This window comes from Calonectris borealis, chromosome 2 (assembly GCF_964195595.1).
Source record: "Calonectris borealis chromosome 2, bCalBor7.hap1.2, whole genome shotgun sequence".
NCBI classification, from domain to species: domain Eukaryota; kingdom Metazoa; phylum Chordata; class Aves; order Procellariiformes; family Procellariidae; genus Calonectris; species Calonectris borealis.
The window spans coordinates 69,153,279-69,172,755 of record NC_134313.1 but is presented as its reverse complement, the minus strand read 5'-3'; the positions used below and the strand labels follow the sequence as shown (position 1 = coordinate 69,172,755).

Below are 19,477 nucleotides of genomic sequence, written 5' to 3'. Positions count from 1 at the left end.
TCTAACCATAGGCTCCTTTTTTAATGGCACCGATTGGGATGGTATGTGACTGAACTTCACCAGGGTGTGCTCAGGGACCAAATGGCGAGTGTAGCATCACGTTAGCTCCCCTCACGGTTTTGGTAAGTCAGCCACCAGCACAGACCGACGTGGGGAAGAACGGAAGGCCACCACGTGCCGGGAACCACGGCCCCCGCGACCGGCACGAGAGGAGGTGGGGAGCGCCGGGTGACAGCCGCTCTCTGCCTCCCCACTTTGCCTCATCCTGCCCCGAGACCTGAGATGGGAGGGGAGGTGACCGGGAGCAGGGCATCCAAGTGTTGTCACACCAGGTGAAGCTTTATAATTTAAATGCAGTACTTATTATGGATTGCTTACTCTAATACCCAGTATTTGGAGGGTTCTTCCTTGCTCTGCTGGTGGCCAAATGTGGTACATTAGACCTTGGAAGGTCTTAAGGCATTTTGAAAATCAGATAATATCAAGATCGCCAGTGATCGTAAAGTTTATGAATGAAAACAGTGAATTAGTCCCACTCAGGAAAAAAAAAGTATGGAAATGTGATTAAAAAATATCCTCTGAACTTTTAAAAAGTAGTAAATAGCAAGTTGAATTTGCTTCATTGGTTTTTGAGTCTTTAGTTTACAGTTTTTGTATCTATCGTGGCAATTCTTCCTTCCCTCTTGCCCCCCATTTTTTAAAGAAAACAGAATACTGAGGTTCTTTGCTTTTACAATTTATAGCCAGGACAAATGTATTAAATATTATGAGACTCCTGGTAAAACTGGAAGAGGTGCCAGTGTTATCAACCAACCCTGGAGTGGGCTATCTTTCAGTGTTTTAAAAACAATCGTGTGTTCTGTTTCCAATAAATAATAAATCAAGGGGAATCAGAATAGCAACAGTGTGTATGTGATCTTACACTGGTTTTGGATTCCAGTGTTTCAGAGCTGGCTTTCGATGTGGTGTCGTTCAGGTGGGTACCTATGCCGAGGGCGTCCTGCAGCTTACGTCCCCAAGAACAATGGGATCCGACTGCCTTTTAAAGGGAGGAAAAATTCTTAGAAGAGGTTTATTCATCAGCCTTCACTCTGTCTGTAACTTTTATTTATGAAAAATAATAAAGATCAAGACCCAGTAATGATTAAAAAAAAAGGAAAAGAAATTCAACCCTAGGCTAAGCAAAGGTTTCATTTATTTTCTGTAGGTGGTAAATTTTACGACTTCCTAATATCCAGGTCATGGGGACTAAAAAAGATACTTTTTCCTGAAGAACCTATTTTTAAAACTAGTATTATTTTTAAGCTAAATATAACTTTACTTGTACATCTTGAAAAATCTAAGGAAAGAAGACTAAGTATGAGGAGAAGGTGTTGTATTTTTCAAACACAGCAGGTTGAATTCTTCCTGTAACTCTCAACCTTAATTATTCCTCTGCAACTAGCACCACCAAAATATCCCAGGCAACAAACACCCAGCCCGAACTGTTAGGTTTTCTATAAGCAAGACTATCTGATAGCTAGGCAATTTTTTTTGCAGACATCGCAAGGCATTGAAAAGGAATTAGACAAATTTGTGTACAGTGGTTCAGCTGAACACGCGCTGAAAGGAAGAGGTGGGGATACCAGCCTGTTCTCCCTGACGTGCGTTTCCCATTCCCCACAGCTGGGACAGAGCACGTGGATAAACGGACCCCTGGTCCGATCCAGCAAGGCATTTCTTATGCTCTTAAAACTGCAGTTTTTAGAAAAATGCCCTCTAGCGAGAGAGTTGCCTAATTAAAATGGTCTCGAGTCCGGGTGCTGGTCAGGTGGGGATTTTCTTGCTGGAGGGGGACTGCTGCTGGGTGTGAGGCTACAGCCCTGGCTGCCTGACAGCGGGACAGTTTTGGGAAACAGAGGGGCACGGCTATTCGCAGCCGCCCCTGAACTAAGGCCAAACCATCCCGCAGATTCGGGAAAATGCATAGAGATTTCTGTTCCCTTCCAGGCATCCCCATGCCTTCCTCCTCCTCCTTATCTGCTGCCGTCCCCAGCCTGGCAGCATTTCTTAACTCTTTGGTCTTCTTTAAATATTAATGAGTCATAGTTTTTCCTCGTAGGATCCCCTCTGGAGATGACTGGCTGCCAAATTTCAGCGTTGTCACTGAAACAGCTATAATGTCACCGCAGCAAGAGCTCTGCGGGCCGCGACCTCTCTGAACACCTTGTAGGCTTTCTCTGTCTTGCCAAGTCACCTAACACAAAGCGAGACACCGAGGTTTGATTCCCCCGAATCAAATTTATAAATCAGACCATAGGAGAGTGCTGAAGGATTCAGCTGGGCTCTGCTTGCAGTGACCTTAATGATATCCTGACCCTCTGCAGGCCCAGTCAGGAAAAAGGAAAGCTCCCTTTTTATTACAACGGAGGTGAGGGATAACACATATTCACCAAACTTTTGGAAAGGTCTTTTGCTGTAATTTGGATGATGTTTTACAAAACCTAAATCACAAGCTGATCAACACCTAGTGAGTGTGTTATGGACTGGCGGGGGGAGGGGAGGTGAGAGAGCGCCAGCGCGGGGCTCTTTCGATCTCAGTAAGAAAGGCTTGACAACAAACGGTTTAATGAGATAACTGCTTTAATAAGACAGAATAGGAAAAGGAATGCATCCCTTCAAATACTGGGCACCCCGCCATCACGCAGCATTGGACGGAGCCCGGATGGATTTTCCCACAGGACGCTGTGCGGAGCAGATCCCGGCCATGGAGAGATGCTCTGCCTTTTGGTCATTCGAGCCATTAGAGGATTTCCTCACAAGAAAACAACTCTACTCCTAAAGGACATTTGCATGAGAACTTCTGGCTGCACTGTACCAAATCACTAAAGGCTTACCAAACTGTAAAAAGGGAATCACTTTAACTTTCTTTTTCTATCCTCAGGACAGAAGCCTGCAACTTTAAAACATCACACAGCAACTTTAAGATTGAATAAAGAATTATCTATTGGAAAGTATTGTTCCCTCCAAGAGTCGCCTGTTTAATTATTCCCTAGAAGCGACCGTTCAGTGTGAGATATGACAGGACTGACGGTTGTGATTGAATGTCTGAGAGCTACTCACTATGGGAAAGTATTACAAAACTGTTAGAAATAATTTTCAGAGCTGGCAGCATGATTTATTTTTGTCCGTGCATGCTTAGTTCCTTCTCGTTTGGTCATCTATGGCAGGATGACAAAGGAGGAAGGATAATTCCCTTCAAAATTATGTTTTAAAATTGAGTATTTTGAGGTTTGTGTATGCCAAAGCAGAAAGAAACTGTTGTGGCAGAGACTGTTGTTTGCAATTTGGAGAAGAAACTCTTGTTATTTTGGGGCAGTTTAGCTTAACTAATGCTGCTATTTCTGTGTGAACTCTCGCTGGTTGAACTATACCAGTTTAATCATACACGTTATATGGTTAAGAAATTTGGTGGCTCGTCTGTGTCTTTCTTCATTGCTTTTTGTTGTTTGGGTTTTTTTGCCTTCGGGTCTTAAAGATGCAAAGGTGTCTGGAAGTACAGGTACCACTGCAGCCCCACACAGGGCAACGTCTCCTTTTCCACACAGTGAAGGGGGTTTGGGTCTCCGGTTCAGCAGGGAGCGGTGCAGCACTCGCAGGTGTTAGGTGGATTGGCTGTCGCAGGGTGTTCCCCAGCGTTTTAATACACATTATACATACAAGAGGTATACAATCCATCTTGCTTAGAATGTAAGAAAATAGCAAAATACAGGCTGCTCCTGCCAAACCCATTCCAAATGATAAATTTTCCTTTTTTCCTTTTTTTTTTTATTAAATGTATCAATGCTACTGACTTTAAGCTCAAATTTTTTCAGTATAGTTATACAAAAGCATTATCATAGTTGTTGACCAAGTAAAACAGACTCATGATGCTCATGAACTTAATGGGGATGGTGATTGTTTTCCACCTCCCCTGAAAGATCCCTCTATGATCAAAAAATTAGCAAATCTCCCCTTAAGCACTGTTCACCTTAAATTTTCCTTTGCTCAGTTTCATCCCACTGTGCCTAGTCATACATTCTTGTATTATCTTGAAGAAGTTTTCTCCTTCCTCAGTATTTATCCTTCAAATACTTCTAGATGCTTGTCATATTCCCTCTAGCCATTACTGAGTCCCACTATAGTTATTTTGTTCTTTTAATCTTTCCTACTGAATTCCTATGTTCAGCCCATACGGAGTTGGACTATTATTTCAGTGATCCGAAAGGAATACATACAGTCATATTGAGAAACTAATAAGTTTTAAGTCTTCCTTTAGTGAACAGGGTTATAAGTTACTGCTAGTAATTCATATTTACACAACTATCTTCCTGCATATTAATATGCAGTTGAGATTAATCACATGATTTTGTATGACTGAATTACTTTATAATTTCTTTTTCAGTGTCACACAAACTATATTCCTGTTTGTGGATCAAATGGAGACACTTACCAAAATGAATGCTTCCTCAGGAGAGCTGCTTGCAAGCATCAGAAAGAGATAACAGTGGTATCAAGAGGACCTTGTTATTCTGGTATGTAAAACATCACTTTGTGTCACTAATGAATGATGTTATACGGTTAGCTCTTCAGTTTTGCCCTTAATTCCAGAGATTGTAATTTTCATGCTTTTCATAGAATGGAATAATGTGGAAACCCCAAGTCGTCTTTAGCAATGGAATATTTTTATAGAGAAGAAATCTGATATATCTTCTGATATGCTAACAGGTTAATAAATAAACATTAAAAGTAGAAATACTTTATCTGAGAAAATAGTTTGTAAATGCTTCTGTTGTATGTATAGAGAGCCTTGATATTCATCAAAAGGCTTACAACAAATTCGGAACAGACTCCAAATTAGTCGTTTCTTTAGGACTCATTTTTTGTATGTACAAAATCAGTGTGACATCCAGCAAGTGACACTGATCATCCTGAGTGCCACTCTGCCTGTATCCGAGGCATCATCTCGGACTAATTTCACTTTGGGTCATTACATTGAAGGTATGCACAACTCTTACAAAATCATTGTACCTCACATTTCCAATGGACTGGCCTTTTCCGTCTTTCCACACACTTAAAACACAGATTTTCCACACGCTTAAAATACGTTGGACACTGTCTTGAATATTGCAACATGGTCTTGGACACAGAAACTTTAGCCACCAGAGGTCTTCTGAACCTCTGGACAGATTCAAAGCTGGTGAGACCAGACACATGGCTGTCTTTCTCCAAATTAAATTAAATGACTCAGTAGCATCAACAACTGCGTTCTTTGGTACATAAATAACACCAAAAAAAAAAAAGTATGTTGCAGGACATCCCTCATCTTTTGATACACAACGGTTACTCGGATTAGCCTAAGCAAGGTTACACCTGTAACCTGGCAGCCAAAGCACGATTACAGATCAGGTGCACACTCCGAGCTGGTCTTTACGTTGGCCAGTCTAGCTACCGATGACACTTTAGAGGTGGCAGCCTGGAACTCACTGGTAGCTGCAACCTCCCACCCAGAAATTAGGGTAAATATTTGGGCAGCGTAAGCGTACCTAGGCCAAGTTCCTTGCTGCTGCCAGTGCCAGAGCTACCTTGTTTAAATGCAGTGTGGCTGTGTTTTACATGAGCTGCTGTAATGCTTTTGACTGCAGCACAGACCTATACTGAGATTTGGGGTTGTTTACCAAGGTCCAAAACAATGACTTTGGTCCTATAACTGAAGGAAACCTGCATTATTTTAAGAAACAGAGTCACAACATGAAAGTTTCTTTCCCTCACTAAAACAAAATACTAGGATAATTATTTGGGAACAACAACAAAAAAGTGATTATTTTTATATGCATTCTACCCTACTAAGAATAAGACATTTCGAAATGAAAAATTGATTCTTCTCAGCCTCAGGTTGCTGGCAGCTAATTACTGCGTTACTCAGCTAGTTTGAGATTTTTTTTTAACCTCCATCTCCTTTAAGTCCTACATAAAACCCAGGAAACACAGCGTAATTTTTAGCACTTCGTGTAATAGATCAAGACGTGCTGACACATAGTTGACCAGGAGGTACTGAGAACACAGTTCCAAAACTGAGAATGCGATTCAGGCTGCATACTGCATTTACACTGGCGCAATTTAAAGCGCTTCAGTGGGGCTCTACCAGAACGGTACCTGCGACCCCGAGTGTCTGACGTGCTCCGGCTGATGTGAAAATATTGGATGATAAAAGCCATCCTCTGGAACCTGTCCATGCCCTGGTCATCGAGAAGTCAATATATTTGTACCCTTGATCTGTAACACATGTATGTTGAGAATCAAATGCCCAAATTAAAAAATCCTTTACAGACCCCCGTTCATTTTCACCGAGTGCTTCCGAATTTGCTATGAAAATGCTTTGTTCTGGGACATCATTGAAACCTAAGCATAGGTTCACTGGTTTCCTATCAGAATTTCGGTTTTTCAAAGCAAAGCTTTATCCTGGCGAGACGCACCCAAGGCAATAGGGCAAAATTCCCCCATAGTGTCATAACAACTATTTAATATTTAAAGTACGTCAGACTTCTGAATCTCGTACAAGAATGAAATACTTCCTGTTTGCTAGGGATTGATACCTTCTGAAGCTATGGCTCTGAAACAGACTATACTGAGTGATTTAGTCAGACCTATTTCTTGGCAGGTAATATTTTCATTAAATTTTTACAGCCATGGGTGATTTAACAGCATCATTTCCTTTGTCCAAGTGCTGTCAGAGTTGCAAGATCCTAAAATAAGCAACGTTAAAAAAAAGAGTCAATCATAGGTGCTGTAGGAATGAACAAAATACAAGTTTTGACACTAAAAATGATGTTTTAGAGAAAGGTAAGAGAATTATGGCTGAAATTTTCAGGACTGCATATACAGGTCTTAACATTGTCAAAGCCCATTTTTCAATGAAGGGACATTGGATTTTTTTCAAAATACTGGGTTTACAGAGGTGTTTCTATGCCTAATTACCCTGGCACAAGCTGTGGATGACGAGAGTGTGTGGGTTTCAGCCAATGTATGTAGCCCCATGTTGCAAAATACAGAGAAACTAGGAAAATGAGTGAAATGCAGCTTTAGTGTTCTCTTTGTCTAATACCTTAACATACCTTTGAGAAACGATGAGTCAAATCAAACTATATACAATTTTCGCCTACACCTAACCTGACCTTTTGCATTCATTAAGAAGCAATCACCCCGTCTGTGACTGGGTGGAGACGAACAGCGCTGCGAAGCAAAGTCCTTGCTGGTAGTAATTGCCATCTCCCACAGCTTCTCCTCCTTGCTCTGTGGGATTATGTTGCGAACAAGATCAGAGCACTGTCCCAGCCTTTTCCTTTTGTTTTTTATTTCTCACCCTTATCAGTTCCCTGCTTGCAGTTCAGCCCACAACCAAATGCAGAGACGGGACCTTCCAGCAGGGCACGGGGAGATGGCAATAGCTACAGCAGGACTCCTGCCAAGCTCACAGCATCAGCAGTCTTGCTGCTGACCTGAAACCTTGATCAGTTCATAAAGGGGACATTACTTTGAAATTCATTCATGTTATGCCATCCCCTACTGGAGGTTATCCTGAACTGGCTTGCTAAACAGATTTAAGAAACCAGGAAGAGAGGGTGATCAGGGTGCTCAGAGCGTTGAGGAGGAGTGTCACCAAGCCCCTTGATTTCTTCTGCGTCCTTTTGTTGATGAATTTATTGTCTTTTATTAGATTAAATAAAATAAATTAATTTAGTAAATAAGAAATAGACCTTTACGATTCATTTCTAAGAACGTGTGTTCCTGTTAGCCTGCACGAAGAGCCACGATTTTGACTGCTGTCAGATTTATATTATGTGCACATGAGAATGTAACCACACAATGATGTAGTACTTGATATATTGTACTTAGAGATTCTCAGCGTACCGTATATATTTGGAAGGCATAGTACATTCCTTTTGTTATTGGGATTTCTAAAGTTAAAAAAAAAAGCTATTTGCAGAACTAGAAACAAACGCTATAGTTCTGTTAGATTTAAGGAATGATTCTCTGAAGAGTGGCTTTAACTTAGTGTTCTTCAGTCTGAAGTAATCAAACTCTTAGCCTGAATTTGAATGCGCAGGTTTTTACAATAAATGTTTTTTTTTGTGGGAGGCTTACAGTGAAGCATAATTAGATGCACACATTGTCCTGAAAAGAAATGTAAGAAGCTCATTTTAATCCTTTTGAGGGAGTTAAGGAAGAAATTCTAGGCAACTCACTTCTAGATTAAGAAAGTGTGAAAATAACTTTTTATGCTCTCGCAAGAAAGCCATAAAAAACCTGAAAACCTGCTATAAAAACATACCTCCATTCTGAGAGCTGACTGAGACCCTTACTCCCAGGTTCAGTGCAGTGCAGGAGCTTTCCTGTCCAGCGTGCGAGGAGGGTTTGCGACAGCAGAACGTTGCCCTTCTGTCATTAGGAAATGTTTTGGAAGCAAAGAACAAGGCACACCCAGACATACCTCATCAACACATGCCAGGATTTAATATCCTGTACTTTTTTTTTTCCCATGGCATAATTAAGCCATAATTAAGGAAATGGCTACAAGGATGATGTGATAGCAAATGCCTTTCCCCTGAAGATGTCAAGGCAAATGGACGTTCCCTTGCCACAGCCTGGCAAGGCCTTGCAGCTGCTGGCAATTAGGCTTGTCAGCATTCCTCCCCAAAAGCTCCTGCTGGCCTATCAAAAGCAAGGGTAATTGGTAGCAGGCAGCCCTGCTCCAGGAGGGTGGGGATGCGGGAGCTGTTGCTGCTGGGAGCGGGGTGGCTGAACTGGCGTGCTCCTTCACTGAACCGCTTTTGTGCAGCGGCGTGAGCTCGGCCGTGCTGCCAGCAGTGGGAAGTGGGAGCTTGCTTTGCTTTGGTCTTTGCTCTGGCTGATGGCTTGAAGTGGTCTGTGCTGATTGCAGATCTCTTCCAAAACACTGGCCACTGCACCGCTGTTGGGAGATTTCAGGGGTCTGCACTGCTGCAGGAGCTGACGGAGAATTGCACAGTGCTGAGGGAAGAGCAAAAGTCAAAAGCTGTCGCTGGGCAATGCAACAGCACTCTCATCGCTCTCTCTAGTGCTGACTGTAGATCAGGATGGTCTTCTCTGGTAGCCAGTTCTTGACAATTTTATCCAATCTTTACCTAGAGGCACTCTTGTGTACCCGGGGTTAAACTGCAGAAAGCTTCCCCTGTCCCACTATGGAGAGGGCTGCTTCGTTAGCTCTGTTAACCGGGAAATCCAGGCAGAATATAGTTAGCTAACAGGGACCTATGACTTGAGATAGCAGCTGCCTTTTCTCTCTTCCAGTCCTGTTTCATAAGATGAGTAACTGAAGATAACTGAATAAAAGTCACATTATCCAGGACTTGCTCAGTGAAGTTTCTGGAGTGCCGGTGTAGGAAGACCAATTTCTGCTTAATGCCGGGAAGTGGCACGTACTGTCTTTGTACTAAAAACCTCACAGCTCTATCCCAAAAGCTTTAGGGGAAAATCCAGGACTTGGGTATAAAGAGTATAATAACTCTTGGGTGCCAAAGTTCAGAAGCTGGAAATCCCTTCTCAGCTGTCAGCTAAGCCTTGCAATACCTAAATTCCACAAAAACATCATTTTTGGGCTTTGTTTCCTGGAGAATGGCATACAGCTTTACCTCTGATGTGTCAAGAGGTGTTTTGTTCTGCCTGCGACTGAATAGCTGCTGACCAGTTTCCTACGTAGATCTAAAAAAGGTGCAGTGTTTTGGTATTTCTTTGCCTGCCTCTCTGTGAGCAGGATCGGGTAGGTTTGCTCTGGAGGTGCCCACTGGATCACCTGCCCCATGTGAATCAAGTGGAAGGGTCTGCTTGCTTAAAATTTGTTAGTGGGCTGTTTGTTCTCCTGTTTGTACTTGGCAGTTTGGAGCTGTTGCCCTAAATGGGGAAGAAATGGGTTCAATTTTCATACTAGTTTGAGTTAAAAGGCATCCCTCCTGAATGAAAGAGGCTGCAGGCTCTTTTGGGTTTGGAGAATGTGCCTTCTGCCTCTGCACCAAAGCAGACCCACGGTACAGAAATGGCTCCTGTTCAGAGAGAACCAAAAAAAAGGGATTCCGACTGTAGCCTGGTGCTTACAGCGTTCAGACTCTGTGCCTGATCCAAGTGCTTCTTTATGTATTTTATCCAGAAACTCCTTCACGGGTAAAAGCAGCTCGCAGCAGAAGCCTGTGCATTTGTGTATATTTTTATAAGTCTATTTGGAAAAGGGTGGCTTAAGTAAAGAGAGAGGTCAGTCACTCAGTCTCTAATTACTGACCTGTGGCTGGGGGGGATGCTATTTCTGTCCAGCTTCCTCCCTTGTTTGAGCACCTTTCTTGCCAGGTCTTGGTGCATGGAGACCACTTTTGGAAATCCTGAATTGGTTAAGGCCTGAAAGAGCAGGGCTGCTTGGCCAAGTAAGCTTGTAAAAAATGCTACTTTTTTAACCAGCAGCTGCTTGGGAAAATCTAGCCAAGGCTTAGAAAAAAGCAGGAACACTGGCTTAGTTTAGCACAGTTACCCTGGAGACAAGACTCCTAGCACAGCTCCCAGTGAAAAGTTGAAAATGATGCGAAGTGTTACAGAGGATGACACTCGTTTTTTATGATTTCTTGGGATCTCTAAGCCCAGAGAAGCAGGAATGGATCTATCCTGTTACTAGTGGAGACAGAATTGCCTGTGGACTTCATGTATATCAACCCAACGACCTGTAGAGACGGGTGGTCTCAGCACCACCTCTATCGTTTACATGGCGCTCTCGTTACAGCTCGTACCGTCTATGTGACGGTACCTCCCCTGCCGCACAGCACACACATCTTGGGGTGTAACTGGGGCCCCTCATGCTGGAGCTGAGCAGTGTTTCTCACCTCGGGGCTGAATGCGCCGGGGAAAGCAGTCGGAGAGTGAGAGCTGGAAATAAAAACATGAACAAGTCAAGAGTCTTTGAGACATTTTAGCCTTTGGTTTTTATATGCATTACATGTTGAACTTATGTTTGTATGTCAGCCTTCTCTTCCCCAGAACAGCTTATGACACAATTTCACCACCACAAATAAGCCTTATATAAGTAAATTATACTCCTTCGAATTTCTTAATGAAGCCATACTGCATCATAAGGCATATTTCTCAGTAACTCAACGGTGACATTTTATATGGGATTGTCTGCTTTGTCAGTAAAGTGGGTCGCTATCAATGGAACAAGAGTCCTTCTGTTTTTGCGTTCATTTCTGTAAGGTAATAAGCTCAGTCTACTAGATACGGAATAGTGGTATAGGAGGAAAGAAAGGAAAATTTAGGCGGAGGTAAAAAAAGTCTCTATTCCTGATGCTCCATGTGACAGGAGATTATTTTTAATGCGTGAAGTGACCCAGTAACGTGGAATTTCACACTTTCATCCATGCACTAGAGGGAATTATTCTTAGAGATATAGCTGCTTAAAGAAAAAGGTAGGGGAGGGAACTGAGCAAACGGAGGGTTTGGTTTTTCCTCTGATGTGAACAACGAGCTCATACGTGGAAGTAAGAACCCCGCTTCTCTCTCTGTCTGGTCCCCTTCTTCTTTCACATTTGTGGAAATAAATTCAGCTGCCTTCTCCGTCACCAAAGCAGGCATGAAAGGAGAGGTGTGGGACGAGCAGTGTGTGTGCTCTGCTCCTCTCCTCATCTGCCAGAGAAGCTGAGCTAACAGGGATGGGGAGCAATTCACTGACAGTAATTGCCATCCCATCCCATCCTCTCCTCTCCACCTCCTCTGAGCAAGAAAGACCGAGGGAGGTTTGTGACTCAGAGCGCGTGTTTCAGGGCTTGTCTTTACTGCCGTGCTAGCTGAAGACGCTGTGCAGAGCGCTCCCCATCCCCGTACAAAACCCCTAGCCAGCTCCGTAACGCTCTGAAGCTCAAGTCCTGCTGACACTTGAACTGCTCGTGCAAAGGGGATGCAGCCACAAGCTGTCACTCATGAGATGCTAATCCAGTCAGTCTAATGTCAATGAAATAACTATGCCATTAGAGCATCCTTATATGAAGTGATTGACTCAGCTGAGAGGAGCTATTTTGTAGTTAGATGACTTCAGCCAAATTTACTTTGAGGACCAGCTGTCTTCTGGAGGTACTTCTGCAGCCAGGTGATTTATATATCACTCCTTCATGTGACAGTCCCAGGGCCAGAGGGTAAAAAAAATAAATATTCCAAAAATCAGACTCTGTACTCTTCATCTATTTTGGGTTAAACAAATTTGAATCTCCAACAGTTGAAAAAAGACTAAGAAAGCAATTTAGTTTTCAGTACTGAATGATGCTGTTCCTTGAGTAAAAATATCTTGACAGGGAAGGGAGAGAGTAGGGCGCAGTAAGTGTGGACAAACTGTATTAAAGGATGCCAGACTTTATGTGGGATGTTTGTTTTTATACCTGGCTCATGAAATGCAACGCCTGTGTAACGTTTTACAGCGACAAGTTCCTGAACACCTGCTTCTGGGGCAATATTTTCATTTGCTTTCTTTTTTTTCTCCTCCTCTGTTTCTTTTTCAGATAATGGCTCGGGATCAGGAGAAGGAGGTGAGTACCAAACCCCAGCTACACTTGCTTTTGGTCTTTCTTTTTTACTATATGTGTGTCTGTTTTATGTACGTGGTTGCTGTATACCACATGAATTAAGGCAAAATCATGACAATTTAAAAATAAGCTTCAACATTGCAGCGTTATCTGACCATCTCAGAACAGTATTTGTATAGAAAGAGGCTGTAGTGTGCATTTGACCAATGTTGTTATTTCAGATTTGACCTATAATTTTTCATTTGTTGCCAGCAATATAGTGTAATATTTAGATCCTATTTCACCTGTATTTTGCTCCTGGAAATGTCCATTCACAATAAATTTCTTAGTCTTTTTTTTCTTGCATTCATTTCCTTAGTGTCTACAATGTCTAGTTACTGCTTTATCCTTGGTCAAGTATGTTGCCTAAAATATATAATGATTACAGTATGATATCTGTGGTGTTTCTGTTCAAAACTGTATATTCAAAGAGGGGATGTAGCACAGCTGGTACTAGTAGAAGTGTTCCTATCTTTGAACACATCTTAACCTTCTTCCAAGGATTGGAAAAAAAAAAAAATTATCCTAATTCTATCTTCAGTGCTACTAGCAAGAATACATACAGAGTGAAAAATGTGAGATATAGAAACATACAGACACGGAAAAGCCATTTTGGTTTTAGGCTTTGCTTGTACTAAGAAAGTGTTGCAGTTCGTACTGATGGGACTGAGTTTTTGAAATATTGGAAATCTTGTATAGCTATGCGAAAATGTGCTTTTGATCAATGGCATCACTGTGTGGCTAAACACAACAGTTAACTTTCCAAAAATCAGGAGCTAGCTCCCTCTTTCTTCACCCTAGCTTCCCTCTTTTTTCCCTCACCTTTAATAAGATGCTATCAGTAAATTCCTGGGCTGCTGCTAGCACATGGCCGTTCTCACCTTTGTTTCCTTTTGGAGCAGTGTCTGAAGGAAAAATTTTCTGCTCAAATTCTTACCTCTTCCTACCTTCACTGGTGATTTTTTTCTGAAGCTCTTTTTCCTGAGATTGCATCACGCTCTTTCCCAGCTCTGTTTGCTTCTCCTTCCCTCTTCGTTACCCAGCCTGTTATTCCACTATAGCTGCTCCCTGCAAGCTGAGCGTTGCTTGCCTCCGTACTGCTATGCGCTTCTTATAGGAGACAGATGACAGTAATTTAGTCCACGTCTGACTTTTATTTTTGGAACAGTTTTAGAAATGTTTGAATGCTGTTGGGAATTTTTTTTCAGTATTTCCCAATCGGATACAAAAATCCCTGTTAAAGTCCCTTGTAAATGTTGCTGTGTTGGTCTGGAAGAGATTGGCAGCTGACTGACAGATGTGGGGATTCTTTGGGTAATTTTATGAATAGTTTGGAGAAAAGTAGGACAGAACGTGCTGCATTTTGTTGGTTAGGCTGCTCACTAAAGAGATGAAAGATCCAAGTTCAAATACACTCATTGCTTGATTTGGGGCAGGAGACTGAACTAGGTCCACCATCTCGTGGTAAGAGAGGTCCAAAATGGGTTTCTCTTGGTCGCTGCTGTTGTTTTCATTCTCACTTGAAATATTCATTGAGCCTGGGACAAAGGGAGTGGGAGGAAGGCGACAGCCTGGAGGTCGGGAGGATGCATGCTATAGAAAGGCTTTGTTAGCTGGGACTCAGCGTGCCAGTGAATTTTAATTATTTATGCAAAATAGAATGGCATCGGCTGAGGAGATTTGGTGGTCGCTCCAGACTACGTTGTAGCAGTGGTTAGTGCATTGTCTTGGGAGGTGGAATACGTAGGCTCAGTTCACTTCAGGCAGAAAGAATTGAATCTGTGTCCCTTGGCCCCCGGTGAGTATCTGCACTGCCTAGGTATTGAATAAAGAAGGAACAAGGTACCCACTACCTCCTCCAGCAGTTTTGTGACGTTAGGCCTTCATTTATTTGACTTTCTTCTGACCTTCATTTATTTGACTTTCTTGGGCCAACTGAAGTGTTCCCTCTTCTGTTCAGTATGAAAAGAGTTGGGTTCAGTTCTTAATTTTAGATAGAAAAAATACTTTAAACAACCAGAAATTGAAAATCCTGCTTAGCACTTTTTCTTTTTTTTGGGTACATCTGGGCTATTTGTGACACACTGAATTAGTACTGTACCCATCCACCTTCGTCACTAAACTGGGTGTTGGGTAATACTTCTGCAGAACAGTTGGCTAGTCTTCAGCATGTTGAATCATTTTCTGCATCTGAAAGCAATCCTTCAAAGGATGAAATCCACTGTTGCTTTGATTATTGAACTCTGCTTTGGCCAAAAACTCAAGAACATTTTTGTACTCACAATATTTTTGTATCTGGAATTGTTCCATTATTGAAGTAACTGTAAAAGTGTTACAAGGAGACATTATAAACATCAAAGTCATATTGCAAGTTAAGGCAATTTAGAATTAAAACCACACTTCTGAAAGAATGCTGAACCTATTGAGGATGGAGGTGCATTGTTTGGGATGCAGGAGAAAGGGCAGGAACCCACGCAGAGGGTGACCTGCAGGGTCGGGGTGCTCCCTGCCTCCCTGGTTATTCCAGCTACGGGACTGACTGGAGCACAGCACAGCTCCTTCCTGGACCAGCCTTCCCCATTTTCTTCCCGAGGAAGTTGGGACATGCCGAGATACAATAATCAGCCAGGCCTGATCGTTTAGTATCACCCTTGGCTAAGGCTGCACAAATGGGAACCAAGTTGCATGGAGATCTTCTGTGGCCTGTGGGTTAGGTACAGCGACTGCTTGTAAGTGCAAGGAAGCAGCAGTGGAAGTGGAAAAACGCAAGGATAAGTGAGAGAGAGCCAGCAAGTAAGCAAACAAGCTAGCTTAGAGATTGGTGTTTTCTTCCTAGGATTTACATTTCCAGATGTTAATCACAGAATCAGTGTTTGCTATGTTGCTTAAACACACAATTAGTGTGATTGTGTATGCACCAGTGATGCTTGCACACACGGAATGGATGAGTGCAGCTGCTTGTGTATGTTCAGGATTGCTGTGCAGGAGATGTACGGTTTGCTGGTAGATTTTAACTGTGAAGGGAAGTACCGGGCAAGCGTCTGAGTTGTGCTCTTCAGTTGCTATAGCTCTGCCTGTAACAGTCTCCACTGCTGAAATAAATTAGCTGCTTGCCTCACGTGCAGCTGAGATTTGGGCTAGTGGTTCACACTGTTCTCTTTCATTTTCCAGATGCAGAACAAGCTCATTAATGGATTCTGAAACTTGACTTAATGCAGATTTTCCCTCCTAGTCCCAAACTGTATGATGTTAAATGCATTCATTTTTACATTAAAAAAAAAAAAAGAAAAAAGAGTAGATTTAGAACTAATTAAAAAACCCACAAAAATCCTCTTCCTCAGAGACTATTTCAGACAATGTCTTGCCTTAGAAGTTGTCATGTGCCACAAAAATGCTAAAGACCGTGAAACAACTGATCCAAGTTCTCTCCCAAATCATGTTTGCTATTACAAAGATACTAGATTTTAGGAAAAGAATTAAGTGGCAGAATTTTTTCAGTATGCCTGAATGAGATGAAGGAGTGTAATTTGGAAGGGTGGCACAATTGTCTAGTTGCCCTTTGACATTCTGGATAAGTGATTTCCATTTTCTATGCTCTGACAGCACAGTATTAATAAAGAGTTGTAATAAAATTACTCATTTTGCTAATTTCAGAAGTCTGAACCTTCAATTAGCGTAATAAAAATTACACTTATGAAACCAAGCTGTTGAACACTTGTGGCAGTGGGTATCCTGAAGCCACTTCTAAGAAGAGTATGGATTGTTAATTCAGAAATTAGAGAAACTTCATAAATCTCATTACTCTACCATTATGTTTCACCTCTACAGAAAACAATGTCAGAGAGTGGGACTGAGCCATAAAAATGTTGCTCAGTTGAGGTCACAGCTGAAGACAGTGGGATCCTTCACATTTGTCTTTAAGACATGGGCTTTTCTCTGTAATTTCATATGAATCATTCTGCAATTTCCCTGTTCTGAAGAATGCAGTCATAAAACCGGCTCCTGATCCACTTTGTTTAAACAGTGATTTGTTAGAGTTTCAGGCAGAACTGGTGAAAGAGAAGTCACAGGCTCAGATTCATGTTCATGTCTGCCAGTTGTAAATTGCAACACTATTTGACCGGCTGGATGTATTTCCACAACTGGTAGATCGGGGCATGAAAAATGATCCGCAGGCTGTCACGTGTACATAAAGGAGGTAGATTGCTAGCTTACATGAAACATTTTCTTTTTTGTAAAAAGAATTTAAAATTTTTATTTCTGGTGGAACCTGCCATGTTCTCCCTGTAAAAAGAACGGTGTTGACCCAATAAAGTAGCCTCGGGAAGATCAACTTTGGTAGGTTTATATGAATGTGACTAAGGATGAGCTTTTACAGTTTTTTCTTCAAGGTGCTTTCTATGTGTGAATAGTTTTTTTTCTCTCAAGTTTACAACTTGATACTACCAAAGAATGTCTAAAAAGAAGGAGTCATCTTAGAGATCTACTTGCCCTCTCGCTATACAAAGAGCTGGCACTCAGGACTTCTAGCCAGGCAGAAGCCCTATCATACTCTCCATCTGGCATCCAGGCTAGTGCAATAACTTTTGAGGGAGAACCTTATTTCTTCTGAGCTCCCAGGTTCCGTCTTTGGTAAACAAGCACTTCTGAGCCATTCTTCCCATGTCCCTCCAAGTAAAGGCCTTTTTTCCTCTCACTCCAGATAGATAGTCCTTATTTCCTCTGTTTCATACTGCCAGCAAATGGCAGCTGGCACGTTGACTTTGTGATATCGTTAGGCCTTTGTAAGAATGTGTTGAAAACCATCAGCTTGTGTTACGCACACCATCAAAGAGTTAACAAATGATAATGACTTTTCAGCTTCTCAGAGTCAAATCAGTGTCCTACAGGAGGCAGGTTCTGTAGTCTAGTAATCAACCGACATGGGTAAGATTGCTAACTGCCCTACTACGCCCATAACATTAATTTTTTATTCTTTTTGTTCAGCGTTTATTTGGGTAACTAAGCAAAATGCACTTTTGATATTAAAAAAAATGTAATGGTAGTTGGGTGGCACCCAATCATTTCAGGCTTTTAAGCTAAGGAAATAACATGCTTGCAATACATATAGCTAAGTTAATTATTATTAAAATAATTTGTTTCGAATTTCTAATCGCTCTGAAATTTAACAGCTAAAGTACCTTGTGATGAATGTCTAGCAGATTGCATTTAGTAATTAATAAATTGATATACAGTATGTGCTTTTTAGCAGGCTGCCATCTGTTCTGTCCCCTCACCTGGGACAACACTTATCCAGTAATTGTCACACAGTCAGGGTGGTATAAACAGACACAGTTTAGAACCATGAATATTTTTATTTTAATTTGTAATAATGCTACTGATCTGTTTTAATGTATTTTAATATGACTGCAGAAACTTGATGGTGATTAACACGCTAGACAGGAGGTAACATCATGTCTTCTAGCATATTTCTATAATGGTGTGCGACTTAGAAATGTTTAAGTGCCGATTCCATCATGTGGCTTGTCACTGAGTATCGCTTTAGCTTCAAATAGCCCTATTTATTTCTGTTGAGATCCTACTTCCTGTAGGTAAAATTAACAGTGAACTAAAACTTGCACGAATTACTGTGTTTTCACCAAAGGTTCAGCAAGGCAGAGGGAAAGGCCCTGAATGTTTGCCCTTCTGTTGGTGAAAACTTATTCTAAGCAGGGGGCTCAGGGGTCTGGAGCTTGCTCGGAAGGATGCTTGGAGCCAGGGGCACGGAAGGACAAATTCCTCTTGCCTTTTTTGCAGGATGACAGATAGCAAATGAGGGCAGGTTCATCCCATGCAGCCTGAACAGGGCCGGCAGAAAACGGCATTCGGCGCGTTCATGAAATTGTGGGACACTTCCCTTGGCGTCTGATGAGTTTCTTGCCCTTTCCATTTTCCACCATCATCTACTCATACATAATTTCCCTGGTGGTTACTCTGAAGTTGTTGTCTTCCTTTGGAGAAAAAGGAGTTAGCTGCATTTGAAGCAAGACAGTGGAGTGAATGGGTATTCGAGTTCTCCAACCAGAGGGTCCTGCGGTGTAGAAGCTGATCCAACTCTCGCAGTATGCCAGCTTTCCCCACCATTATCCATGGTGTCATATGCATAAAAGCTAAATAGAAGTTATAGTTGTCAAATGTATAAAATACCGAACACATAACAAGGGTAGTGGTGGTAGGGAATCTTACAGTGCACGTCCTCAAGTCCTTTGTTTAAAAGTGCACACGCTATCATTATCGTAACCACTGGGCAAACATATTGCATTGGCTGGGTTGTCATTAGGGTGTCAGACTTTGAACTCCCCTCGTCCAGGCACCTCAGTCATTAATAGACCAGGCATCCTTGTCTTAAACCTGTAATGCCCACTCTTGTCTTTTTCAAGACACTGCTTGCCAAGAATTTGGGATAGCTAAGAGTTTTAAATACGTATTTACAGACAAAAAAGCAAGTTTGCAGCTTTGTTTTAAATTACAGGGACAATCTCCATTTTAACTAAGTGTGTCATTAAAGTTGTCCTAAAAATTAATGGAAGAGAGGATAAGTCACTAAACGGTTCAGTCTGTAATGTGTGATGCTGTGGACTGGTATTTTGAGAGGAATTTCCAGTGCTAGCTGGACTGAGAGAATCACAGTCTAATCACAGGGGGTTTCTTCTGTACTTTAAGGTGCAAAAGGGGATTTCCTGTGGCCTTTCCTATTTTTCCAAATTCTCTTTGAGATTAGTTGCTCCCATGGGATAGCACATCAGTAAAAATCACTGTGCTCCCAAAACAGATAGGAATTGGTTTTCAGAGGC

General features: G+C 41.9%; 1 protein-coding gene across 1 annotated transcript in view; it reads left to right on the top strand.

The window, feature by feature from the left end:
• Positions 1–19,477, top strand: part of TMEFF1 (transmembrane protein with EGF like and two follistatin like domains 1) — a 122,749-nt gene that overhangs the window by 73,733 nt on the left and 29,539 nt on the right. Inside the window, exons 3-4 of the mRNA XM_075142295.1 lie at positions 4,424–4,553; positions 12,582–12,608. Coding sequence (XP_074998396.1) covers positions 4,424–4,553; positions 12,582–12,608 — 157 coding nt within the window. The remainder of the gene's footprint in view (positions 1–4,423; positions 4,554–12,581; positions 12,609–19,477) is intronic.